Source organism: Pipistrellus kuhlii, unplaced genomic scaffold (assembly GCF_014108245.1).
Source record: "Pipistrellus kuhlii isolate mPipKuh1 unplaced genomic scaffold, mPipKuh1.p scaffold_m20_p_4, whole genome shotgun sequence".
In the NCBI taxonomy this organism is placed as follows: domain Eukaryota; kingdom Metazoa; phylum Chordata; class Mammalia; order Chiroptera; family Vespertilionidae; genus Pipistrellus; species Pipistrellus kuhlii.
The window spans coordinates 68,622,437-68,649,682 of NW_023425540.1; the positions used below are offsets into that span (position 1 = coordinate 68,622,437).

A 27,246-nucleotide genomic window follows, 5' to 3' on the forward strand; every position below is an offset into this window, starting at 1 on the left:
ATGTCTCCATAAGGAAGATATACTATTTAAGCTTTGACTGGGCGGGGAAGATGAAGGGAGCTAGGCAGAGTGGAAAACAGCATTATTAGTAATTCCCTTTTTCACTCTAAAAATGTCCTAGTTTTGACAATTATGTAATCACTCGCTATATTAAACAGTATAAGTTTTACTCTAAGTGTAGTGGGGAGCCTTTGGAAAACTTTAAGGAGAATGATCTACTTTATGGTGATGAGGCATGAGTGGAAGCAGGGAGAAAGGTAGATGGCCATTCAGAAGTTTAGGAGATAGATGATGTTGGCTTGGAGTAGGATGGTGATAGTGAGGATGAAGAGAGATAGATGGATTCAAGATACATATTTCAGAGGTAGGATAGATCATGGTGATGAAGTGGATATGGGAGATGAGCGATAGGAAATTATCAAGAAAAACTCCAAGATTTAGTTTAAACAACTGAGTGACTGGAGGTGCCATTACTTCAGTGGGTATAGTTGTGAGTAGACACCAAAGGAGGAATCAAGAAAGGGAAGAACAAATATTTAGTTTTTAAAGTATCAAGTTTGAGGTCCATGGAGATGCCAGGTGTTTGCCCTAAGATAAATATCAGATAACTAAATCTGTGTAGATCTAAGTGTACCTGAGACTCAGACCCTTGTCTTCCAAATTCCAACTTTCTATATCCTAATAACCCTCTTAAATATGGAGTTGTACTGAGGTATTGCTTCATGCCATGTTTTCCTTAGGAAGGCCTGTGACAGATGCCTAGGTTTTTGCTTGTGGGAATTTAGTTGTAATAGGGGCCTAAAAGTATAACTAAATAAATTTATGAAAATGGGAGCAAACTGTCCAACCTACCAGGGTGTGGCTGAGACCCTCATTTGACAGATGAGGACATCAGGCCCAGAGAAGTTGTGTGTTTTCTCTTCGGTTACCCAGGTAGTGGGACAGCTGGAGTTCCTCCCTCTGTCTCCATCCATCCTAGAGAATCATTCTTTCCAAGAGTAGAAAAATCTGTCAACAGTCCTCCAAGAAAGGTCCTTTGCAAACGTGTGGATGCCACAGTGGATTTTGTTGTTGGCCCTACGTAAGGGGAGGGTTTTCTCTCTGGAGAGGATGCCCATCTTGAACAGTCTTCCATTGTGAGCAGAGCTAGTTCCATTGTTAAGATTTTCCTTGCTGAGAGGCACATGTGTTTTGAGTGTCACAGAGTGCCCTATTGTGTCAAGCTCAGAGAGGCGTGCATCCTAGCACAGCTGATGTATCCATTTGCTGTGGGACGACAGCCGGCTGCCTGGCCCATCCGTGTGGCTGCTGTTACAGGTAGAGACAGCTGCACCACCCCCAGGTATGGGGAGCTTAGAGAAGAAACAGGCTGAAAAGATGGCAGCTTTTGGAGTTCCTTGGACATCACCCTGATTAACTGATAAGATATCATTCCTTGGATGGAGTCCTTCTCATCGTATTAACCTTTTTTTTTTAATCAGTGCTTTTGATTTATGAAAATTAAAATGAGTTCCAAACCAAAGGACACAGCAGTGGTAGTCATCCTCCCAGATCATGATGCTGATTTTATGCAACGTTTCTGTAGGGCCCTCCCATTAATTGGTTGAGCCAATTAATTAAATCACACCATGCCTGAGAATGAAGTTTAAATTTACTCGTATTGCATTTGGGATTACCCACATGATTAGTGATCACAACCAAAGCAGCATTTGCATGGGCTTTGGGTGTCACGTTTCCCTGAAAGTGACTTGCTCCTCTCATCCATTCTCTCAGCTGTCACCCCATGTCTGGAGAGTGTGCCTGTAAGCCAGGCTGGTCAGGCCTCTACTGTAACGAGACATGCTCTCCTGGATTCTACGGGGAAGCTTGCCAGCAGATCTGCAGCTGCCAGAACGGGGCTGACTGTGACAGTGTGACTGGAAAGTGCACCTGTGCCCCGGGATTCAAAGTAAGTGGCTCGGCTCTGGAGGAGGGAGACAAAGGTGTGATGTGGCTCATATTGGTACCATGATTTATGGGACCTTTTCTGAAGTACAGTGAACGTGCTAAAATCAGTCCCATGGTAAACAAGATAAAGCATGAAAACTAGTTATGGAGCGACACAAGGAATTGCCTTAGAATGATGATTGGGAAAGCCGGTAAAACTATAAATGTGGCACCAAGGGTTAACTACTTAATTAATATATGTCATGAAGTATGCTGTATTGTAATTATTCCTTACATAATTACTTTACTGTTGAATGGGCAGTATAAAATTACTTTTCCAAGTAGGATATGTATTGTTGTCAACAGTTTTTGTCTTAATTCCATGTATTGCCATGTGATGGTTAGTAGTATGTAAGTTTTTTGGTTTCTTTGGGAATCTAGAACTTACAAAAATGCCTATGTATGCCAATAGAGCAGAATTTTGCCTAGTTGCTAAGGTTTCTTAGATATGAAGCAGGAATCTTTGTTTTAAAGGAAAACAGGTTGTTTTTTAATTATTCCTCCCATTTTAAAGAGAACATTAAACTCTGAAGGATGTTGATAATTGATAATTATTCCAAAGCATTTCATGCAATACAAGAGGATCATAAACTCTCTGAGCTGAGAGATCTTTACAAGGTTTTCTAACCTGTCATAGTCCTTTGGTTGAGGCCTTGGATCCACCTTGTCTTAAAGAGTTCCTTCTGTGGTTTTTCTTTTCTTTTCTTTTCTTTTTGTTTTTTGTTTGTTTGTTTTTGTTAATCCTCACCCAAGGATATTTTTCCATTGATTTTTAGGGAGAGAGAGGGAAAGACAGAGAGAAACATCAATGTGAGAGAAACACATCAATTTGTTGGTTGCCTCCTGCAGGAGTCCTGGCCAGGCCCCAGGCCAAGGAAGAGCCTGCAACCAGGGTGCATGTCTTTGACAGGAATCAAACCCACAGGCCGAGGCTGTCTCCACTGAGCCAAACCGGCTAGGGCAGCCTCTTATGTATTGAAAGGAGGTCGCCTCCAGTCACCTCTGGTAACCTATGTCCCTTTAAGGCTTGCTGTCAGATAACAAATTGAATCATGTGGGCTGTTTCCTTTGCTGTGCCCACTAATCATATTATATATTTATTATACAAGGAAGTCTGGGAAGCATTGCAATTTAATGTATAGCTCATATTTATGTTTATTTGCTGACAGTAATTTTACAGCTGCAGTTTATTGTGATATATCTACTTGTCTGAGCAAGGACAAAAGGTTTTATATTTGCTATGAAGGAAACTAATGAAGGCAAGCAGGCTTTTTTGGGATGTTATTCAACACTGTATCATAAACATTGGCCAGTTAACATTGCCCTTGAATCTCTAAATTTGTATGGTGGTGACATTATAGCGACTTTGTAATATACAATGTGTTAAAATTGGAGCGGGTGTATAATTAGCATCACCAAGATATATTTTTGTTTATTTGTGCTGGCCTTATTTCAGCGGGTAGAGTTGCATGCATTTTCCTGTTTGCGCCTGTCTAGGGAACTGACTGCTCTGCCCCGTGCCCTCTGGGAACCTATGGGGTCAACTGTTCCTCTCTCTGTGGCTGTAAGAACGATGCTGTCTGCTCTCCTGTGGATGGCTCGTGTACTTGCAAGGCAGGTAAGTGGGTGATAGAGTATTTCTTCAGGTCCTGGTCCGTTTGTCTCCTAAAGTCACAGGAATGAAACCTTAACTGGGTTCCTAGGTCCAGCTGTGCCAAAATTCAGTGTCTGATCTCAACAAGCCCTTCAGCCAGGGGTTCTCCTGCTTTCATGAATGGATGGGGAGAGGCTCACAGATGAACTCTGATGAGTGAAGGGAAGAGACTCCTGCATAGGAGATGATCTAGGATGAGTCAAGGAAAAGGCTCATTCATAGGGGATGATCTAGGATGAGTCAGGGAAGAGTCTCATTCATAGGAGATGATCCAGGATGAGTCAGGGAAGAGGCTCATTCATAGGGGATGATCCAGGATGAGTCAGGGAAGAGGCTCATTCATAGGGGATGATCCAGGATGAGTCAGGGAAGAGGCTCATTCATAGGGGATGATCTCTGAAGAGTCAGGGAAGAGGCTCATTCATAGGGGATGATCTAGGTTGAGTCGGGGAAGAGGCTCATTCATAGGGGATGATCCAGGATGAGTCAGGGAAGAGGCACATTCATAGGGGATGATCCAGGATGAGTCAGGGAAGAGGCTCATTCATAGGGGATGATCCAGGATGAGTCAGGGAAGAGGCTCATTCATAGGGGATGATCCAGGATGAGTCAGGGAAGAGGCTCATTCATAGGGGATGATCTCTGAAGAGTCAGGGAAGAGGATCATTCATAGGGGATGATCTAGGTTGAGTCGGGGAAGAGGCTCATTCATAGGGGATGATCCAGGATGAGTAAGGAAAGAGGCTCATGCATAGGGGATGATCTCTGAAGAGTCAGGAAAGAGGCTCATGCATAGGAGATGATCTCAGAAGTTGCCTCCAGCTCCAAAACTCTGTGAGTCTCTGCATTTTGGAGATGACTAAGCCAAGCAGACATGTGTCCATGCCCCTAAGCTCACTGACCTGGAGTCATGACAAGAAATGCAGCCAAGCACCGATTTCACGAGAGGGCCAGAATGTGTCTAATTCAGAGTTCCTGCAGCAGTTAAAACCCTAGGTACTCAGTGTCCATAGTTAAGGGGGTCCTGCATTAGAGACAAGGTTGTTCTTTCAAATACAAACCTTCCTTTTCCCTCCCATATATTTCAATTTTTCTAACCTGACCACAACTCAGCACCACTGTGCATTAAAGCGGCCCCCACTCCATGTCTCCTCCCCGTTAGCCCAGGAGAGCTTCTCATGTTGGTATTTGTGTGACTGAACCCACAAATTGTTAAAAATAGGGGCGTCTGGTCACCTTATTCTAAAGGGAAAGTGGCTGGGAAAGGCTCGGCACAACGCCCTGCTGCCTCTGTTTCCTCACCTGTGCTCTGGCCTTCTTGTCCTGGCAGGCTGGCATGGGGTGGACTGCTCCACCCGCTGTCCCAGCGGCACATGGGGCTTTGGCTGTAACTTAACCTGCCAGTGCCTCCACGGCGGAGCCTGCAACACCCTGGACGGGACGTGCACGTGTGCACCTGGATGGCGCGGGTTGAAATGCGAACTTCCCTGCCAGGTAGGACCAAACCAGTCCCCCCGCTGAGAACGCCTGGGAGCCCACGCAGGAGGGTTAGCCTGTTTCTTGCAGTTTTCCTGATTTAGATTTAAAGTGCCTGAGTGCACACCAAACCTTAGTAACTATTAGAAGAATGAAGGTACCTGAACTTAGGATGGATATAGGATCAGAAAAGGGGTAGACATGAAATTGATTAGGTAGCTTTGTAAGAATCGGTGTTTTGGGTTTTTGTTTTTGTTTTTTTTTAATTATTGATTTTCCACAGAGAGGAAGGGAGAGCGATAGAGAGCTAGAAGCATCGATGAGAGAGAAACATCGACCAGCTGCCTCCTGCACACCCCCTACTGGGGATGTGCCCGCAACCAATATACATGCCCCTGACCAGAATCAAACCTGGGACCCCTCAGTCTGTAGACAGTCGCTCTATCCACTGAGCCAAACCAGTTTCGGCAAGAATCGTTTTCTTATTTTCCTCCATCTCTACTCAGGTTTCCCTAATTGCCACTGCTCCCCGCTCATTCCACCTCCCTGCCTAATTTTTTTGTTTGTTTATTTGTTTGTTTGTTTTTGTAGTTGTCCTTATACACCCATCTCTTCCTGGCAGCCAATCAATAGCATTTGCTCAACACTCAAGTGTATGCCTCTCCACTCTCCAAATACTGTGTTTCGTTGTAATGGGAAACCTCCAGCATGTGGGAAGGAGAGTGGCAGGGAACTGAAGGGGGTGGTGATGGTGTCACAGACATGATCATTGAGGTGGTAAAAGAAGATTTGGAAATGGCCCATTTTTTTTAGTGTAAATAGCTCTGGAGTCACAAGAATCCCCAGAGTTTTCCCTTGTTTGACCCTAACTCTTCCCTTGCCCCGCTTTGGAGATATTCGTCACTAGACGCCCCCCACTGTGGCGGTCACCACACACCGACAGAGGGTGCCAGTGGACAGTGCATTCTCTAGTAACTTGCTGATTTGCCCTTCTTCCTGTTTCTCTCCCTCTTTTCTGTCATTCTTTCTTCCTCCACAATTCTTTTCTCCTGAGCTGTTAAGCGTTCTCTCCGTAGTGTGTGTTCTCTGCGTCTGGGAGGACAACTGATAGCAAGATGGCACTGTGCCCCCTGAACACAGCCCCTCACGAAGGGCCTTTCTCGGGCTTACTCTGCATTAAGCAATCCATTTCCCAAAGCAGAGGCTTTGCCCTGGGCCAGTTCATGCCCCCACTTTATCTTAGGATAAAGTTGAGTCAGCTTTGCCGCCTCTCATCCACCAGTGCTCTCAGGTGGGCGAGGAGAGCGCCTTTCATTCCCAGTCCAATTGTGGACAAAACAGAGCCTCTGGCACAGTTTTGTCCTTTTTTTTTTTTTTTTTTTTTTTGTATATTAGATGCAAGGCCTGTGGTTTGGTGGCTCGTATGGTAACAAGGCTAAATCCTATGAAACCCCATAAAACTGTGGGGCCTAAAAAGTGGTTTATTTCTTTTATTTTAATAAGTTTAACAATCTGGACAAATAATTATGGCATCTGACACCCACTGCCTATTTCATGCTGGTTCTCGGGTTCCTCCCTCTTTGCAATTATGTGCTCTTGCTCTTTTCTTTGCTTTTTTGCTTCATATTTTTAGTTGATTCTTAGAGAGGAAGAGAGAGACATGAGAGCTAAACATCAATCTGCTGCCTCCTGCATGCCGCCTACTGGGGATCTGACCAGGAATCAAACTGGCAACCTTCCAGTGCACAGGACAACACCCAACCAACTGAGCCACACTTTCCCGGGCCACCCACGCTTTTCTGAGTGCTGATAGCGGGGGAGGCTTGTAGTGCTTCCCTCCATTCATCAGGGCCTGGCATGAAGAACAGAGCATGTCAATGCACAGATTCCCACTCCTCTCCCACAGACTAAATGACCACATCCACATCTCCATTGGCCAATAACAAGGACAAGCCTGTGAGAAGATAGAGGCCTGGGGGGTTGGGGGAGGGGAGAGAGACAAGTAGGAGGGTGTGCCAACACGTTCTTCATCCCCCCAGAATCCTGAATCAGAACACTTCATCTTATCTAGACTCCTTTGTCGAAAGGCGGATACTAATTAGGAAAAATAACAAAAGATTTACATTTTTCTTTATCGCTCCCTATATCCCATTGGCAACTTATGGGAAAAGCTTAACTCAACTAGAGCTATAATACTTTTTAAAATTTTGGAGCTTCGCTAAGTGGGTCAGGCTCCTTCTTTTCCACCTAAGAATAGAATGCCTTGAATAAAACATTGAACTATTTTATAAAAATTACTAGGAGCAAAATAAAATATGTTTACAAGTTGTGGTTTAGGATAAGATAGAAATATTATTTTAATTAGTTGGCATATTTACATATACCTGCATATATGTATTATTGATTTCACCATTCATATGTCTCAACCGTATGTCAGACATAAACTAAGGTGTGAGGGACTTTAAAACACTGACCTCCTGGAGCCCCTATTTTGGGGGCCAAGGAGGCAAAGAAAGAGGTGTTTATAATGCATGTAGCTGAGAGGTATTGGGACTGTGGCCCCTTTCTCTCCCATTGTCTGTTTCCCTGTCCTCATTGCTGTCTCCCATGCAGGATGGCACGTACGGGCTGAACTGTGCGGAGCGCTGTGACTGCAGCCATGCAGACGGCTGCCACTCCACCACGGGCCACTGCCGCTGCCTCCCCGGATGGTCAGGTGAGAGCCCAGGAAATGGGAATCGTGCCAACCTATGCCCAACGCTGCTCCTTGGTATTTCAAAGACACACACACACACACACAGAAAGAATGAAAATAGAGTCGTCTCGGTAAGCTGACACATTTTTACTCAAGAATCATTACTATTAGGCCTAATGAATCCATGATCCAGAAAGGACTTTTTGTTGAACTGGATGGGGCAGTTCTTCTGAGCCTGCATGGAAGGTCCAGCTGTCAGAATTCAAGCGGCCAGAGGGAAGAAGTGTGAATCGCTTTGAAGCATTTAGCAAGACCTCCGTGGTATTTTGGAGCATTGAGGAAAGAATGATTAAAATAAACCATAAGAATGTAATTAAGCTCACCTTACCAAGAAATATTAAATATTAACCTGGTGCATATACAAATGTTAAAATATTCATGACTAGGATTTGAAAGTTTGAAAACATAGTTTTTCTTACAATAATGTTCCTCATAAAAATTCATAATATGGTTGAATACCAATTTTCTAACCAAATTTCTCCTCATTTATATGACTTCATGGTTTCAACTAGGAAGTTTAACAGACTAACAGGGGTCTGAAAAGAAGAATGATTTTTGCTCATGATGTACAGACGTGGAAGATGGCACTAAATGCCCAAACACATTGGGATCATGTTCTTTTTTATACACCAACTCAAGTCTATGCTAAAAAAAAAATAAATAAATAAATAAACAAACTTTTGAGTACTTTTTAATAAACAGTATAACTGGCAATGCAACAGGACAGTTATTAAACACTAGGAGCCAGGTGCGGTGCCAGTACCATACTGTTTTGATTATTTTAGCTTGGTAGAAAGCTTCAAAATTGGGACGTGTGAATTCTCCAACTTCGGTCTTCTTTTCCAGGATGGTTTTCCAGGATGGTCCCTTGAATTTCACTTCTTTTCCAGGATGGTTTTCCAGGATGGTCCCTTGAATTTCCATATGAATTTTAGGATCAGCATGTCAATTCCTGCAGAGAATTAAGGTGGAAATGTAATGAGGATTGAAGCTATGGATCATTGTGGGGAGTATTGCCAACTTAACAACATTGAGTTTTCAGATCCTTGAACACAGGGTGTCATCAGCACCCTCTTCAGTGATGTCTTCCAGGTCTTGGAAGTTTGTTGAGAGCTTCTTTGGCTTCTGACAGGAGTAACCTGAGAAGAACCGTCATGTACTTGATTTCTAATGTCTGAGAGCTACCGTGGGAAACACCATGGCTGGTGTAATGGATTCTATTTTCTATTGATCGGAGCCGCCCACAGACACAAGGACTCCGTGGCCCTCTAGTTCCTCCTTGACTTGCAAAAGCTGAGGTTCCTCAGACTTCACAATATGACATCCTACCTTCTCATAGTTTCTGTTTGGCTCTCAGTTACTGAATGTTAAAACTACATTATTTCAGGGATTAAAGCAGATTTTGTGACTTCACCAGGCTTCTCGAAACTCTCAAATGGAGTGAGTGGCACTAAGTTCTCAATAACCACAGTGAAACGAAAAAGCCTTTTTAACCCCCAGCAAATTCAAAAATTCCCTTACAGAGAGGCCATATCATTTGTTTTGGGCAAAACTCCACCTCGTCTACTCTTGCCTTATGAATATAGAGGAAATGTGAGGTGTTCCCGAACACACCAGTCACTGCTCAAGCATCCACCTGCTTTGATGATTTAGAACCAGCCTGTGAAATGAACGAGGCGTACATGAGCAAATCAGGAACGAGGATTTGGCCTGAAGCCAGTCAGAAAATGTGTTCGTTGCATTCCACAGTCTGGGTCATGGGGTAAGACAAATGATCCCATCTGGCCTTAGACCTCTGGGCTCCTGTGGGAATGCAGTGGCTTTGTCACACAACGTAATCTTGTAATCCTCTGTCCGTCTGTGACTGGGGTGCTTCTCCAAAGGGAGGAAGCTCTATCACGTGTCGCCCACCGATCCTTTGCTTCATGGTCCCAGTGACTTGTTTATCCGGGACTCTTGTGTGGGCATCGGGTCTGCAAGTATGGAAGGCTGCTGTGAAACGTGTTTCAGAGAGGTCATCTCCACACTCACAGAACACACATGGGATAAGCAAGTGTATGTCGAGGAAAGAGAGTTCCTGAAGTTCCAGACAGTACCCTACACTTGGACCAAGAATTGGCTTTCTCCCCCCCCCCCCCCCAAAAGAAAAGTGAAAGAAGCGTAGCCTCTGTTATTTACACAGAACATCATTACATTGTCAACACTGGATGGGCTCACAGCTTTTCATCGCAAACTTGTTTAGAGTAAATCCTTTTAAAGGACCTTTTCCAGCACAAAGGAAGGTCTGCTTTCCATTCCAGCACCAGTTTCAGGGTTAAATCAATAGCATAAGCCCAGGGAAGCAAGTGCTTCTTTTCCTCTCCTCCCGGTCCTCTCCTCCTGTGGCTACAGGTGAAGTGTCGAGACCTGCCGGACAGGGTAGCAATGGACGGGATGACAGTGAGGCTTTTGTGAAGGAATCGGTGAGATCTGACACAGGGACCTGCGCTCATCTCATGACCCAGTTAACAAGAGAGCCTAGAGACACCACTGACCGCAGGAGTTTGGAGCCAGAGATAGGGGTTAGGAGAATTGTACCCCAAATTACAAAGAAATGGATACACCTAAATTAAGGAAGTCATGTGCTAACCAGTTATGTCAAGGGATTCAGTTTGCTTTCTTACTAGGGAACTCACCTACCACTCCTCATCACTTCATCCGCTACTCTAATGTTTGACTGTCTTTTTCTAGTATTTATTTCTGTTATAATGGAAAGACCTATTTTATAGTCATAAAAAAGTATTTGTAGTGTACTATCACATAGATTAACCAAAACATGCATGCACTTCTATTTTATGTGGTTATTTAAAACCTTAATTTATTGATATTTTTAGCCAGTGGACTACCTTATCAAAAAGGGGAAGATTGCAGTGAAAAAACAAAAACAACAACTAAAAACCACGGGGAAGAATGAAACACCTTTTACACCTTTTATCATTGAAAAGCCAGTCTCATTTTATTGAAGGGGAGCATTCCTGTGACAGAAGCTGTATAACCAGTGTCAAAAGACTACAGGAGGTTTAGAGACGCATTCATACCAGAGAAAAAGTAACATGCTAAATGGATAGAAAAATTATTAGGATGCCAAATAGCCCCTGGAGTCAGGAAAGAGAAAAGGACTAGCAGGGCGCGGTATAATGGAAAGAAGGGGAGGAGAGGAGGGAGAGAGGTGGGCTGCTCATCCAAGCCCTGCCAGGAAGGGGGACACTGGGCGAAGGAAACCTGGAGGCAAGTTTATGAGACTGTGGCTTCTCTACTCTGCTCATCAAGCAGAACTGGCTTGCAGTGGTTCCAGCCCCTCTCAGAAGGGCACCGCCCTTTCCACGCTTCCCCAAACACAGCAAGTGTGACCAGCTGCGTAAGTGAATGGCTCCTTCAGGTTCTCCTCTGTCCTAGGCTGACCTCTCTTGCAGCTGAGAGATGCCTGAATTGTTATAATAAGGGTCAGTGACATGCAAGTGCAAATTCAAGTGCAAATGAATTTTAATGAACGTTTTTAGCCAGTGGACTAAAAAAGTAGTGATGCATCCAGTCAGTCACAAGTGCAAATGACACGCTATCTGACTCTTTATGGTTTTGAAGGGTGGGTTGGAGAGTGTGTATGCAGGAACATCCATCTGTCTATCTATATGGTCTTGCGGGGAGGGGTAAAAGCAGAATGTGGAGTCTCTGAAGGGAGGGTGGATGGAGGGACTCGCCTTCCCGAAAGAAAGGCAGAAAAAGCCCACGTTCCCTGATCTCCCAACCTGCCTAGCAGTCTGTTCTCCACTTTTATCTGGGTCCAACCTAAGGCAGGCCATGCTTTCTGGTGTTTATGTCTTATAGCTGCAAATGCAAACATCTCTGATTTATAGGCCTTATCGGTATGTTTTTATCACAGTGGATTATTTATATATATATATATATATATATATATATATATATATATATATATATATTATTGATTTTGTACAGAGAGGAAGGAAGAGAGATAGAGAGCTAGAAACATCGATGAGAGAGAGTCATCGATCAGTTGCCCCTTGCATACCCCCCACTGGGGATATGCCCGCAACCAAGGTACATGCCCTTGAGCGGAATCGAACCCGGGTCCCTTCAGTCCCCAAGCCGACGCTCTATCCATTGAGCTAAACTGGTCTTGGCCAACAGCAGATTATTTTTTAATGGATCTTCACAATTGGCAGTATCCAAATAAACTTGATAAATGTAACAGTCGTTGAGTGTTCCCACAGTGCTTAGGTGCTGGGCCATGACGATAAGTGGTACCAGCTCCTGGCCTGCTGCGTTCTCTGGGGCAGACACTGCGTGGGCAGAGGAGGGCACGCCAGTCAACAACTTTTGACACTGACGTGTGCCGTCACTTCACTGGCTGAGGATTACAAAAGCAAAGAAGTATTAATATTACGATTAAATACTGTAGTCCCTTTCTCCTATCACCACCAAGCCCAATTATTATTAACACATCTCTCTCGGCTCTAATACATGTTTAACAGCTTACTGCTCAGGAACAAGACCTCAAATTGAAACCATTTCCTTCATTCATTTACGCCCCACATATTTCAATACTGCCATAAGGAATGTAAACAATTAAGCAAGACAAGGAGTTTGGGGGTTACCGCGGAGAAGGGGAAATAACGACACCCCAGATGATTCATTCATTTGCCGCATTCATGGACACGAATGCCTGGTGAATGCTGATTTCCCATGAGGCTGCTGGCCCGGGCATCAGGCATTAAAGGCACGGACATTTCTTTAGAGCTGCTTAGCTGAAGTTTATCGCCATCATTCAGCCATCGCCTAGCAACTTGGGAAGGCCATGAAAGAGCTCTTTGTCCAGAGGCCTGGCAAAAACAGTCCCTTACACATCTCCTTATCAGTGTTAGAGCATTTATCAGGGAGGGGAGAGGGAGGGGAGGCTTCCATTGAGCCAGAGATTCCTGCACATTTAAAGATACCTCGGAGTTTAGAAAGTTGTTTCCTGGAGTAGCTCATATGGGAGCTTTTATCTGTACTCTGAGAAACATTCCACAGAATTTCCTCAAGGTGTCCCATAATTCTTCTCTTGCTTTATAGTCAAATTGTGGAGGGGAGGGGAGGGAGATCTGGGGGAGATAATAGATCAACTGAAGGACTTGTATACATGCATATAAGTACAACCAATGGACATAAAACTCTGGGAAGGGAGGGTATGTTTGGGAGGGAGGGATGGGGGCAAAAAAAAATCAATAAAATATATTTTTAAAAAAACAACCCATAAACAAACAAACAAACAAACAAACAAAAAACACACACAGACCTAAGCTCATGAAAGTTTATCTTCTCCAAAAGAAGCAAGGCAGACACCTCCACTCCCTTTGCTGGGAAGGGTCACCCTGTGAGGTGCACAAAATGTGACTATGCCGGGCTTCCCGGCTTCAGCCTATTTTTCGTGGCTTCTTTGGGGAAGGAAAAAATGACACCATTGCTCCATCTAGTTGGGAAATGGTCCTGAATGTCACACCGAAAAGGGACAGTGCTAATTCATTCATTCAGCCAATATTTGACACCTCGCATGTGCTAGGCACTGTAGTGAACAGAACCAGGCACCATCTCTCCTTCATGGAGCTCCCAGAACTCATCAATGACCCTGGGTGAGTCTGGGGAGGGGACTGTATCCTTCGTCTGCATCCTCTCCTACATTTCTCTGGGATTCATCTTCCCCTGCATCCTAACTACCATTAATTTAGTTTAAGACCTTGTCATTTTTATCTTTTTTTTTTTTAACCTGGAAAATCCTAAACAGCCACCTGACAGGTCTTCCTTCCTCCAGGCTCATCTTCAAAGCAGCTTCTGCCCTTCTACAAACATACGTTTAATTATGCACATCTCCTGCGGAATTGCCCATCTGGTCCCTGTTAGCACTCTTACCAAACTAGAGGGGTTTGTTCTCCTGTGTACATCAGGGCCCAATCAAATGCAAACAGGAGTTTGCAGCAAAGAAAATAAAGGTTTATTATTTTTTAAAATGGTATCAAACTGAAGCCATTGCTCTAAGACCTAGTTCCCCGAACAAGGGCTTCCAGGGGATGGTTGTATAAGGGACATTCCTTAATCATGGTGGAATTAGGGTCGTGGTCTCTACTGATGGGTCAGCGCTGACCATTGCCTCTGGTCCTGATGTCAGCCATGGTGTCGCTCTGTCTGGTTTCACACCGGTGTGGTTGGTGGGGCCATCCTGCTTTTCAGGGTCTGGACCTGAAACAGGACTGAGGCCTAGATATTATCTGTAGTTTGACTAAAACTCTGTCTCTGTGGGCAACAGACTAGAGGCTTTGTTCCTAAGATTATTTGATGGGGTCAGAACCCCATTGTCCTGAGGGCTTTATGGTTAAGGGAGTGGCCATGCAAGTCGGGGTGCCGGATGAGGCCAGTTTGAATCAAGAGGAAGGAAAGGAGAAAAGATTGTATTTAAAAAATGAAGTTTCTGTGTGGTTACAGCACCAGGAGGAAGCTCACCCTCCATAGTGAGGCATTCTTGGCTTTTCTACTTGACCCTGCCTGGCTGCCCCGAGGGCTCTGCCGCTCTCAGCCCCCTTCTGAGAGGAGAAGACACATATATATTTCTTGGAGTTTCTGAGCCTTGCACCCAACTTTCCTTTAGCTCAGAACCCTCCTCAGCCTTCACAAGCTACCTTCTCCCACCACAATCCCCTAGCAGGACTGGGCGTGCCTGTTCTGGGCCCATTCTCACTCTAGGTTTAGAGGTCTTTCTCAGAGAACCTCTCACCAGCAAGCCAGCAGCTGTCAGACCCCATGAATGTTTACTGAGTTGAATCCTCTCTTCTGTCTTTGACAAACAAGGAAGTAAAACGATGTCTTATAGGACTCTAGGAAAGTTGGCAAAGACTAGGATGAGATCAGTGGAAATAATTCATGAATAAAATACACACATACCCATACACAGCCAAAAAAAAAATGATTAAAGGAAAGTTATAGTTTCCTATCCTGGAAGAAGTTTCATGCTGTGCCTGGCATAGAGTTCATATCAGTAGCACTTACCCTGGTATCCACTCTGTAAGTCTCATTGCCTGTAATTTCACCGTTAGAGATTTATTCCAATATTTCTTAAGCTCTTAGCCTGTATATTTCTTAGAATATCAATATTCTTTAGAAAATGTAACACCTCAGCAATAATAAATGTGTCTTATCCTTTCCTGATTCTAAGACGGAGGGAAAGATACAAGAGGCCTGAAGGGGAAGAATAGCAATAGAAGGAAATATTAGAAAAAGAAGACAGCTTCACACTTTTCCCTGGAGTTGCCCCCTGATTGAGATATACTTTGTCTTGAAACAGGTTAGGCATTAATATCTGCAAAGTGATGACTCATTGTTACTAATGATAGAGAAAAAGAGAAATATAGACTTCTTAGGGGGAGTTGGTAATAGAATTGTCATAAGTTTCTTTAAAGGAAATACTTCATTGTGGTCATAAAAGTTATTTAAAAGTAAGCTTGGATTGTTGAAATTTGTGTATCATGTGTTGATTGGAGATAGAGATTTGATTGATGATTTCTAGAATTCCCTGTGATGGTCTGGAAATGAAATGATGGGTAAATCATTTGAAATGAGCTTATCTTTGCAATGGATCTCCTTGCCATATCGAGGGCCTTGTTATGTTTATGAAAATTACCTCGATAAAGTTGATTATGACTGATGGTTTTGCTAATCAGCTGAACAAACCTGTTAGGAAAGAGGAATCAGATATGAAATAAAAGATCACTTATTCACATTTGTCAACCTGCCCACGAGTCATTTTTCTCAACAGGCTCTGATTGAGAATGTGCTAAATCCTATGTAAATCATGATAATCTATAACGGCACAAGTCAACATAGACTTTTGGATATAAATTTTACTCCATTCCATCTTAACTGCATTGATTAATGTGAAGGAGAGATTGGCAAGCATCTGATAAACTATGTCACTATAAATAGCTAAATCTTCTATTTCCCCACGTTCCCTCTCTACCCCCCCCCCAAAAAAAAAATGCCAAAAATCAGGATGAGTCTGAGACTGACAAAGTAATTACTCAGCTTTGACTTCTCCAAAATCCAACTGGGATTCGCCTGGGTGGCTCCAGATTAAAATGGCCAGGGTGTCTGAATCTCCAGGAAGCAGGCGTCCCTATGTCAGCGGCTGATGCAGGGGAGGGAGTCCCGTTCAGGGTCAGAGCTCAGGAACTGAACTTGAACGGAGTGAAGCCTTAGCAGATTACTCTCATGGCCACTTCCTTCCGCTGCACAAAGAGAAGTTTAGGTTTGCAGCCCCCATACAAGTGATTCCCTCCTTTGTGCTTCTGATGCTTCTGCCTTGCAGAGTCGTGAGTCACAGCACCAGACAAGATTCTATGGCCGGTGAGTCACATTGGGAATGTGGAGTTTGCAATTCCATTTCAGCTTTTCTAAAACAGATTTGATTTTTTTTTTAATTCATATATTTGTGAACTCCCCCCAAAAAAAGAAAAAAAAAATCATAGTAGGCCAAAATCCCATTATCTTATGCTGTGGACCCTGGTATAAGTTGACAAGTAGACCTATCAATTTATACCAGGCCTAATCTCCTTTCCTCAGCCAGCAGTACAAGCTAAAATAATAGTCTATTGTTGCTTCAAGCCAGACACAGTGAGGTCTGTGTGCTTCCATGGCTGCTTTACCATGTGGGAGACTTTCTGAAGGAAAAATCAGTCAAAAGTGAAAAATGTGCTTCAGCAGAAATGGCTGTGTACCAATTAGCAGTGTTCACGTTCTGGTTTGGGGCTGCATCTGTTTTCAGGTTTGGGCCACGGTAACTTTTCTCCTAATCAATTGAGAGAAGCAAAACTTGCAATACCAACATTGCCTCCTCAGCATCCTTGGTGCTGGGGGGAGGGGAAGTTGTTGGTGTTTTGTATCCCTGAGTGTGTGCATGCTTGTCCGTATTGTGTTTTCACTTGGTTGAAAGCCAGCCGTCACCAGTTTTCTACTAATTACAACTCATTCTCATTGCCTGTCAGTGCAAAGAGTGGTTATTTGAGTTGGGAAGAATTCGACATATAAGAAGAAAGCCTCTGTCTTATTTTAAGTACAGACTTACGCAGGACACTTCCATTTAATTCAATAAAACCAGGGTTTATATTCTATTCTTGCAACTTGGGATTTTCTTTATGTTCCCTCTAGGCATTTTGTTCACTCATGACTGACTCTAAAGTTTCAGTATTTCCAGAGTGAGAGTTAAACACCTACATAGTTTCCTAAGAATCATTAACTTAGACAACAGCTATAAATAACATCGATTGTGACATTGCACCTAGAGCTGCTCAGAGTCAGATTAAATGTTTAAAGAGGAGTTCGGTGGCACAGATTTATGTGCTGTATAGTGTAGCATCAAAATATCATAATAGTTTAAGATTGTGTGTGTTTTTTGTATGTGTTAATCCTCGCCTGAGGATATTTTTCCGTTGATTTTTAGAGAGAGTGGAAGGGAGGGAGGGAGATAAAGAAAACCATTAGTGTGTCTCCCTCACATTGATCGGTCGCCTCCCCACATGTGTCCAATCAGGGGCAGGGATCCATCTTGCAGCTGAGGTAGGTGCCCTTGACCATAATCAAACCCAGAATCCTTCAGTCTGAGGGCCAATGCTCTGTCCACTGAGCCAGACCAGCTAGGGCTAAGATTGTGTTTATTTGATTGCTCCAGGGAAAGGGTTTTCTTTATGTAAAACAATATAACCACCTTTTATTGCTCCTTGTCTTTTTACACTTTGTCTATTTCCCTGTACAAATACAGAATGGAGGGGGAGGGAGGAAATCACTCAGGGCTAAACGATGCAACTGTTCCGATAAATGTTGCCTTCCCTCTGTTCTCTCCCCCCAAAGAGGAAAGTCAGTAAAAACCAAGGTGTTTTACTCCTTCTCTTCTCTGACTGTAGAAAGCAGTCCCGGGATTATTTTAACCTTAGGGGGACACATGATCATGCAATGTATGGAGGCACATTGATGTGCATAAGTGGATTTTAAACCTTAGGCCATCTCCACTCGCTGTGTGCTGGGATAATTCAGCTCTGACACCAAGATCTTGGTCCTTGTCTCTGACTTAGCCTCCCCGAGGCACCGGCCGCCCTGCCTCCCACTCACTCAGCCCTGCCCGTGTGTGTTGTTCCAGGAGTCCACTGTGACAGCGTGTGTGCGGAGGGGCGCTGGGGTCCCAACTGCTCCCTGCCCTGCTACTGCAAAAACGGGGCCTCGTGCTCCCCCGACGACGGCATCTGCGAGTGCGCACCGGGGTTCCGAGGCACCACCTGCCAGAGGAGTAAGTGTTCCCCTGGGCGCAGTCTCTCCTGCGGGGCCATCTCTGTCCTCTCAGTGACGTCTGTGGCAGCTGAAGGCAGGAGGAAGTGTAATGGGCACCCTGACCTTTGCAGAGCGGCCTTCCTAGCACGTCCCCGGCTGCAATTCCTTCCAGCCTTCCAGGGCTGACCTCACAGATGGGGCGTTAGCCGTTTTTTCCCCAGTAACGATTTCATTGCCTCATTGGCATCACCATCGGGATATGTTTCTTGATCCTGCCTTTAAATCGTGCAAATGGTGTTCCAGAAATCCATTGACCTGTAAATATTTTATTAGGCAATTTGGCATTGGCCTTCTTTCAATTACTAGAAGTCAACATCAGCCAAACCTTGCGGCAAATCATGCATCCTGCCAGTAGTCTGAAAGTTAGTACTGTGGGGGACATAAGCATTGCCGAGTTAAAAATGGGGGCTGCTGACATTTGGTCAGTTGAAAAAGTTTAAGTTAGGAAATGATCCGTAAGATTTTACTAAATCTTCTTGTAAGTGTTTTTCAAAAACTGAATATAGGACCAACTATAAGATACATTATTCTGATTTTTCAATTACTTTTTGTTACTGAGAGCTCTTTGCAGTTGTCCTATATTTAAATCCCAAATACTGTCTTGGGAAGAACCTAATTGTGTAGTGTTTTGCTTTTTCACTTTTCAGGCACAATCATTAAGCTGGACCATGCAGAGGAGGAGCCATCTTTTAATTCTGACTATAGACCTATTTATTGCCAGTCATGACTAAGCGAAGGGTCGAGAGTATTTGACATGGCTTGAGAGTATTTATTTTGGCCTTCTTAGAATTTAGAATTTTATTTCCTTCTTTCATTTATTTATTAAAGCCTTTAGCTCCATGCCAAACCTCGAGCTAATTGGAGCCATAAATGGGAAAATAAAGAGGACGAAGTCATTTGCCTGTCCTCGGGCAGTTCAGAGTTTAGTGGTCTTTTTTTCATTATGAAAGAAAACCCTGTTTCTTGGTGGTTGTTATTTTATATTTGGAAAATTCTCAGTATCATTTAAAAACATGTTTTACTCAAAACTTGAACTCGGTCTCGGTGTGGGATATGAAAGAAAACTACTTGAGGAAAGATAACGGTCGATTTCCATTCTCGTTCCAGTCTGTTCCCCTGGTTTCTATGGGCATCGCTGCAGCCAGACGTGCCCGCAGTGTGTGCACAGCAGTGGGCCCTGCCACCACATCACCGGCCTGTGCGACTGCTTGCCTGGCTTCACGGGAGCCCTCTGCAACGAAGGTGAGGCGCAGCCTGGGAGGGACACCTGGTGATGAGCAAGCCCCATGCGGTCTGTCCTCAGCTCCCCAGGGTCCTGTCTGCAGCTACTACCCTGTTTCCTCGAAAATAAGACAGTGTCTTATATTAATCTTTGCTCCCAAAGATGCGCTAGGTCTTATTTTCAGGGGATGTCTTATTTTTCCATGAAGAAGAATACAGTGCACATTTATTGTTAAATGAAAATAAAGGAAATTTATTACCCGTATACGGTACGGTAGTACGGTAGTTGTCAACACAAACCAGACAAACTGTGAATCCTACAGTATCAAGAATTTACTCATTTATTCAATGACAATCATGTCATCATCTTCTGGAGCATCATCATAACAATCCAATTCCTGAATTTCCTGGTGAATTTCTTATGACTCCATTTCTTTCAGAATCAGTGGACCAAATCTCTCATGTTTAGCAATGGCATTCTGAGACAGAGCCTAGGGGGGGCAGGGGGCGGGGGCTTATTTTCGGGGGGATGCCTTATATTTCACTCAGAAGGAAACCTGTAAGTAGGTCTTATTTTCAGAGGATGTCTTATTTTCAGGGAAACACGGTAGCTCTCAATGCCTCCAGGAGGCTGTGTTTGCAGCCTTTGCAAATATGACTTTGAGCTTTGGAAGAGTTGGCTTGCCACTCCAGCAAAACCTCTTTCTTCTCTGGGCGGTACTACACTAAGGTGACCAGACGTCCCACTTTTGGCGGGACAGTGCCAATTTTTAACAATTTGTCCCGCTTCCCGCGGCATTTTAAAAAAGACTTTTTTAAAATGCCTCGGGACAAATTGTTAAAAATCGGGACCTCTGGTCACTTTATACTACACTTCAGTTTTAATTGCACAGCCTCCCGTGAAAAAATCAATCTGGGGAAGGATTTTGCCTTCTTGAGCAAAAAGTTATGAAATCAGATTTCTAGAAATGTGCTGGTGTCTCCTAACTCGTGATGCTTTAATGAGGGCGTGTGGCTTAATGTGTTTGTAAAAACAAGTCCACTGAGGACAAAGGATGGTGTTAGGTGGGGGCAGCTACTGAATGGGCAGCTGGGTGGAGGACCATCAAAGTTCCCTCCTGTCCCCAGAGTCTAGGGTTTTGTGAGATGAGACACAATAATGAGATACTGACCTGTAACTTGTTCACAGTGTGTCCCAGTGGCAGATTTGGGAAAAACTGTGCAGGAGTTTGTACCTGTACCAACAATGGGACCTGCAACCCCATTGACAGATCTTGTCAATGTTACCCAGGATGGATCGGCAGTGACTGCTCTCAGCGTAAGTCTCATCTGAGAAGAACTGATCAACTATTTATTATTTGTTTGTTTTCAAACTCTTTAGGGTTGAAGTATGAGTTGTTATCTAATCAGGCAAACTATATGAATAATTAGTTTAATTGGCTTTGTTTTGCCTTTAAGAGCTCTGTGCAGTGGTGCTATATTTAAATCTAAATAATGTCTTGAAAGGGACCTAAATAAATGGCATTTTTTGCTTATTTACTTTTCAATGATTCTTCATCTGTAAAATGGGCATCATGTACTCAGAAAATCTGTGCTAAGATTCACTCCAGACCTCAAGTGGGAGATCCTCTTTTTCCCTTGCTCTTGGGGGGGAGGGGAGGGGAGTGTGAATGGTCACACAATTATGGGAGACTTTCTTCGTTTTTAAAAATTACTTCAGATTTATTTATTGTCTTTTGGGCCATATTTCCTACTGGATAGCCATATAGAAATTATAGATGGTCCCCCTTTGAAGCAGTTATGTTCTTTAAGTGTTTGCATGAGTAAAAAGATTGTTTGGTTGCTGTTTTTTGTTTTTGTTTGTTTTTGGTTTTGTTTGTTTTTTTGGTGTTTTTTTGTAAATAAATCATTTTACCCCATCACCTTACATTGTTATTTCTCAGATACTTTGAGGTTCTGGTGGCCCTTCAATGATCAATGACCCCCTAAAATTTAGTTTCATTTTTTCAACTCTAAGAGTTTAAAAATCTGTTTTATATTGAATCTAAGTTAACTGAAGATTTAGTTTTATTATTTTCTGCTCTTTCTAAGTAAGAGATTTTACAAGTAAAACAATTCTTACCTACAACGGGGCACCGTAACGTGTAAAACAAGCCCCTTGTGAGGACAACTCTGGAACAGGCTGACAAGCACCAGCTTCCAAGGTCAATGACAAAAATTACATGGCCCTGGTCTCTCACCTCTCTCAAGTCACATCCGTTTTCTATCTGATCTCTGCTCAGCAGCCTCTCTTCAGAGAGCCCCTCCTTAAAGAAGCAGCTCTACCATTCTCATCCCCTTAACCTGTTTAATTATTTTCATCTTATCACCTCCGGTTTTGGGTTGGCTGGTTGATTTGCCTGCCTCCCCTACTAAACGAAGCTTCTGGAGCATAGCCTTTCTCGTTCTCTGCTATCACCTTCATTCCCCAAACAGTGCTGGGCACAGAGATGCTCAGTGTACTTGTTAAATAATGAAATCTGTGACCTTGAGTTGATTCCTGCTCTGCTCTGTGGTCTGTGAATGAATTCCTCTGTCAGTGGTGCTGGTTGCTGTCACGGTCAGCATTGCCATCTGGGCCTTATGTGTGGAGCAGCGTGCTTTCCCAGTCCTGGTGCACACTGCTAACCTCTCATGTGCAAGGAGGAGTGTGTGTTGGGGGAAGGTTGGGGGAGTGTTGAAACCTTCTCTGCAGGGTGCTGGCCTCGATCTCACAGAGCTCTCCACGCGTGCTGTGCTTTCAGCTTGTCCACCCGCCCACTGGGGCCCGAACTGCATCCACACGTGCAACTGCCACAACGGGGCCTTCTGCAGCGCCTACGACGGGGAATGCAAGTGCACTCCTGGCTGGACGGGGCTCTACTGCACGCAGCGTAAGCAGCCAGCCTCCCGAACCCCAGGGGAGCCCACCCAGGAGGACACAGCCTTTCCCTGTGCACCCATGAGCTCTCCGGGCATTCGAGTGCTCGGTCTACCCAACGACCTCTCAACATCTCACTATGTGGTTAAGAGATGCCATGTCCCAGGTTTCCTGTCTCTGTGTCATCTCAGGGCCATGAGGTGGAGCAGTGCTTGCTATATTAGATTTTGTTGGGGCAGTCTCTTTCTCCTCTTTAAACAGACCCTGTTTATATGGCTCAAACGCCCTTTCATATATTCTAAACGCACATGGTTAGAGTAGGTGACAGCGATTAAAAAGGGAGTGAAGGTGACAAGCCTCCGCCTGCCGTACTCTGTGCTCTTGGAGAAGATCGAGTTCCATGGCTCTCGAACTTGAGCGAGCTTCCCAGCCACCCGACGGCTCAGTCAGCTGGCCCCGCTCCCAGCGTGTCTGATCCAGTAGGGCTGGACGGGCACCAGAGCACTCACACGTCTAACAACTTCCCAGATGGTGATGCCAGTCTGGGATTGTGCTTTAAGAATCACTAGTTGTTTTTTCCATTTTGTATCCCACAGTGTCCTGACCATTTCTTCTTCTCTAAGATCATTAGCGTCATAGGTTATAATGTGACGCAAAGTACTCCCCATCTTGGCACTGTTGGGGGACAAAAGACTAGTCTCTACCCTCTTGCCTTTAATTGAATGAAGGAGAGAAGACAGGAAGGTATGGATTATGATTATCATTAATACTAGTACATAATTTTAAATTGCAGAAGTGAGCAGACGAAGAGAGATGAGCCAGAGATTAAGCAACATTGGTTTAATACTAATTAGAGAACACAAAGAATGGGCTGAACAAGCCTTTTGGAACTTTCTAAAAAGGAGTATAGACCGTGAGCCATAATTTGAAAAGGAGAATTGGCAAGGAGGAAGGCTGTCCCAGGCATATTCTGCTGAGATTGTATATATACACAGAAAAATTTTTGAGCTCCTTAGGGAAAATACCTTGCAAGTTGTTATTTATAATTCCAAAATCAGGACCTGCCTCAGGAAGAGGAGCTTTTAAGTGGCTACATCACAGAGCAGTGGGAAGAGCAATGGGGTCTAGAGCCAGACCTCCCTGCGTTTTGCATTGTCACCCGCCATCCTGCCATTTGCTGGCTGTGTGCACTCAGGGCGTGGTTCCCACATGCAGGGTGATATTATCCATCCTGCGTTTCTGGACTCCTGTGAGGATTCAGTGAGGGTGAGTGAGAAGATCTGGCACAGGGTGGGTGCTAAATGGGTACAATGGCCACGGGAGCTGTCACTGCATTCCAGCAGCTGTGTCTGCCTCTGTGTCCTGAAAGCAGAGGCTTCCTTAAAACTTCCCTGTAAAAAAGGGGGAAATAAAAGGCACATGTGATGCTTGGAAACAACCATGGAACCAGCCAGTGTTGAAGCTTTCTTGATTCTCAGAGCCCTGAAACTCTCTTGCTGCCGGCCCACTGAAGCCAGGAGGGCTGTGGAAGAGTTTCTGGGTCTTGAAAATTGTGCTGTAGTGGGAAGGCAAATGGCTTTGTTGTAAAGCACCTGCAATGTGCAGGGATGCTTAAGTTCATCATTTTCCACATATCTTCAGTGAAGGAGATCATATAACCTAAGTGAGGAACACATACAGTGGACAGGTGTCAGAGTTGCAGACATTCTGTACCCAAAGTAAAAAGCATCAGATTGTTTTTATATAAAGTACTCATTTCAGTCTATGGAATTGGAGTCCGGGATTCTTATAGTTTCATGAAAGAATGAAAGGAAACGCCCAGACCTCTGCAGGGTTGAGGATGCCTTGTTCGAAGACACCAGTCTTGCCTCCAGGGTACCAGTGATGGGTCACCTGCCAAGTGTGGAACTGGCTCCTGCATGAGAATACCACCCTCCTCACAAGACCCCTTCCTGGGACTTCAAAGAAGGCTTTGTGACAAGCTGACTCACGTGTTACTGTCTTGACTCACTCTCTGGTGGCTCAACGTCTTTAAAATGTTGGAGGCGAGAGCGGTGCTTCTCCTCGGCAGCCTCTTGACTCCAGCTGTCCTTCCTCCTCGCACAGGCTGTCCCCTGGGGTTTTACGGGAAAGACTGTGCGCTGACATGCCAGTGCCAGAACGGAGCCGACTGCGACCACATCTCCGGGCAGTGCACCTGCCGCACCGGGTTCATGGGGAAGCACTGCGAGCAGAGTGAGTACGAGAACACCGCATCTCTAGGCGGTCTGCCCACCCCTACCTCCTGAATTTACTTTTCCTAATACCTGAAGGTATTTGACGTTTTTTCAGCTGATTGCTGGACACCAGCACGGTTTATTTCCCTTCCAAGACCTGGTCACCTTGGGATCTTTGCTGCTTTTTTCCTCAAAATTCTTCTTCTGAGTAATTCCTCATTGCTCTGGGTGGAGGGGTGTAGCTCCAAGACTGAAGACAAAATTCAAGTTTTCCATCTCTTCATCCTGGCTCCCTCTTCCACTCTTCTTATTTTTGGAACGTGGATGCTCAGAGCTTTAAAAGAGCCAGTCAAGCTTTCTTTATGGCAAAGGCAGAGCTGGGGTCTCTCACGGAAGGAGGTTGCAGTCAGTGGGCCGGGCTGGGTGTGCGGGAGGCGGAGGGCTGGGTGCCCAGGGCCAGCCCACTCTGGGTGAGCGAACAAGCCTGTGCAGACATGGCCACCCATCTGACAATCGCATTTAGGAAGGTTTTACACTGTTTCTACTAACAACTTCTTATCTTTGCCTTAACAACCTTCAAGACAACATGTCGCCTTAAAATTTTGTTCTAAAATTTCTCTCATCCTGGGAAACTGTGCTCTGTTGGAATTACCCACCCTGGGTTTCCCATTTCTGCCCCGCCAGCTCTGCATTTCCTCACTGGGTTTTGGGAATATTTAGTCTCAGACTGAGCCTTTCAGATTAGTTCACTATTCTTTTCCTCTGTGACTTTTGGTATTTACAAGGAATAAATAAATACTAGTACTCAGAGCTGTGTGGGTCTCACTTTACAATGGTACTGGCAGGAAAAGAAGCAGGAGATTCCTGCTCACCAGAGGGAGCAGCCTTGGGAAGGATGAAGCAAAGATGAGAGGCCTGCAGGAGCCATGTGACTTGGAAAGACTGATCAGCATAGGATGCAATAAAGCAGCATAGGAGGATTTTGGCACTAAAGCGTTGGCCTCCACCACCCTACCAGCACGTCCCAGCACCACAGGGCAGCCCAGTAACATGCTAAACCTTAGAATATGTGTGCATATCCGTCTACCTAGCAAATATTACAAGAATGATGTCCAAGGAGCAGCTGGACAGAGAAGGCCTGATTTTAGTTTTGCTCTGCTAGTTCATTTAAATCATGAGACAGATACCGAGTCACAGAATTACCTGCACACCTCTTGGTATATACGATTATTGTGCGCATTTGTTCAAATGTCTAAATGTATGTGCATATGCATACAGGGATGGGTCAAAGTAGGTTTACAGGTGTGAGTACATGAAACACAGTTTATTCTTCTATTATTATTTATTAATTATTGTGTGATCTTCTATTTGAACAACTGGAAGCCTACTTTTGCCCACCCCTGTATATGTGTAGAAACCAGAATAAGCTCCAAACTGACTTTCGCTTGAATGGCAGACTCTAACCACTCTTATTAAGTGCTTCCATGATTATTCTGAATGACAAATTTATAAACAAAAACCCTGAGCTGGACAGAGAACTCTGATAATAGTAGCACATTGCCCCCTGCTGTTCGCTCTACAAAAGAATCACTAGTTTGTCATGATGGTTTTTAGATTTAACATGCCTATGCTCATCTTTGAAATTCATGCCCAAACTTAGTAAGACTACATCATAAAAATCCCACTACTTCAGTCTTTCAACCTTTCACCTGCAAATCCAAATTTTGAGCCATTCTTTGGTAAATGAAGTTCTTACCTAAAAAATTAACAAAACTTGCCCCCCACTTTTCCCCTTCTGCTAGCTAATTCAAGTCAGAATATGCCATTGGGAGGATCCCTGAGCCTGTGTTAAGATATACTTGTTCTCAAGGGAGCATCTCTCATTTATACTTTTCAGTCTGGTCTCCTTCCATCCCATAGCTTTGTTGGTGGAGTCACCTCAGGTTGTCCTTAGTCAGTTCTGTTGGATTCCACAGGCTCTGTGCCTACCCATCCAGGAGGGGGGTACATGGAAGCTGAAAGTCTCAGGAACTGTGATGAGGGGCTGTGATGAGGAGACACTGTGTCTCCTGGCCTGTGAGTCACACCATGAAAGCTGGCCAGCTCTCAGGCACGTTGGGTGGTACAAGTCGGCCTGAACAGGGATCCCTGAGAGGGGTGGCCTCCAGACACTCAGGGTCACACAGTAAGAGACAGCCTTGCCCCAGGTTCCCAGGGCTGAACGGGACTTTCACTTCCTTCTCAGAGTGTCCTGCAGGGACCTATGGCTACGGCTGTCGCCAGATATGTGACTGCCTCAACAACTCCACCTGCGACCACATCACTGGGACCTGTTACTGCAGCCCAGGGTGGAAGGGGGCGCGGTGCGATCAAGGTAAGGATAAAGAATAACCATCACCTCGTATGGTGTGACCGCCATGCACCCGACATGAAGTATTTTCGCCTGTGTGCTCTGATATAATCCTCCCTATGACTGCAAAGCATAGCTGGCCATTCATGTAGTTGCCAGGTGGATGCCTTATTGTTGCTGTCCTGCAGATGAAAAAACTAAAGCTCAGAGAGGTTAAGTAATGGGCCCAAGGTCATGCAGCTGCTACAGAACATGTCAGGGCTTTGATGCCAGATTTCCAAAGCTCAT

General features: G+C 44.5%; 1 protein-coding gene across 2 annotated transcripts in view; it reads left to right on the forward strand.

Moving 5' to 3' along the window:
- MEGF10 (multiple EGF like domains 10) overlaps positions 1–27,246 on the forward strand; it is a 148,014-nt gene that overhangs the window by 109,765 nt on the left and 11,003 nt on the right. For both annotated transcript variants that reach the window (XM_036410554.2, XM_045571117.1), the window contains 10 exons: positions 1,774–1,948; positions 3,484–3,604; positions 4,971–5,134; positions 7,730–7,832; positions 18,085–18,231; positions 19,380–19,514; positions 20,683–20,811; positions 22,277–22,405; positions 24,499–24,627; positions 26,854–26,982. In XM_036410554.2, the coding sequence (XP_036266447.1) occupies positions 1,774–1,948; positions 3,484–3,604; positions 4,971–5,134; positions 7,730–7,832; positions 18,085–18,231; positions 19,380–19,514; positions 20,683–20,811; positions 22,277–22,405; positions 24,499–24,627; positions 26,854–26,982 (1,361 nt within the window). The remainder of the gene's footprint in view (positions 1–1,773; positions 1,949–3,483; positions 3,605–4,970; positions 5,135–7,729; positions 7,833–18,084; positions 18,232–19,379; positions 19,515–20,682; positions 20,812–22,276; positions 22,406–24,498; positions 24,628–26,853; positions 26,983–27,246) is intronic.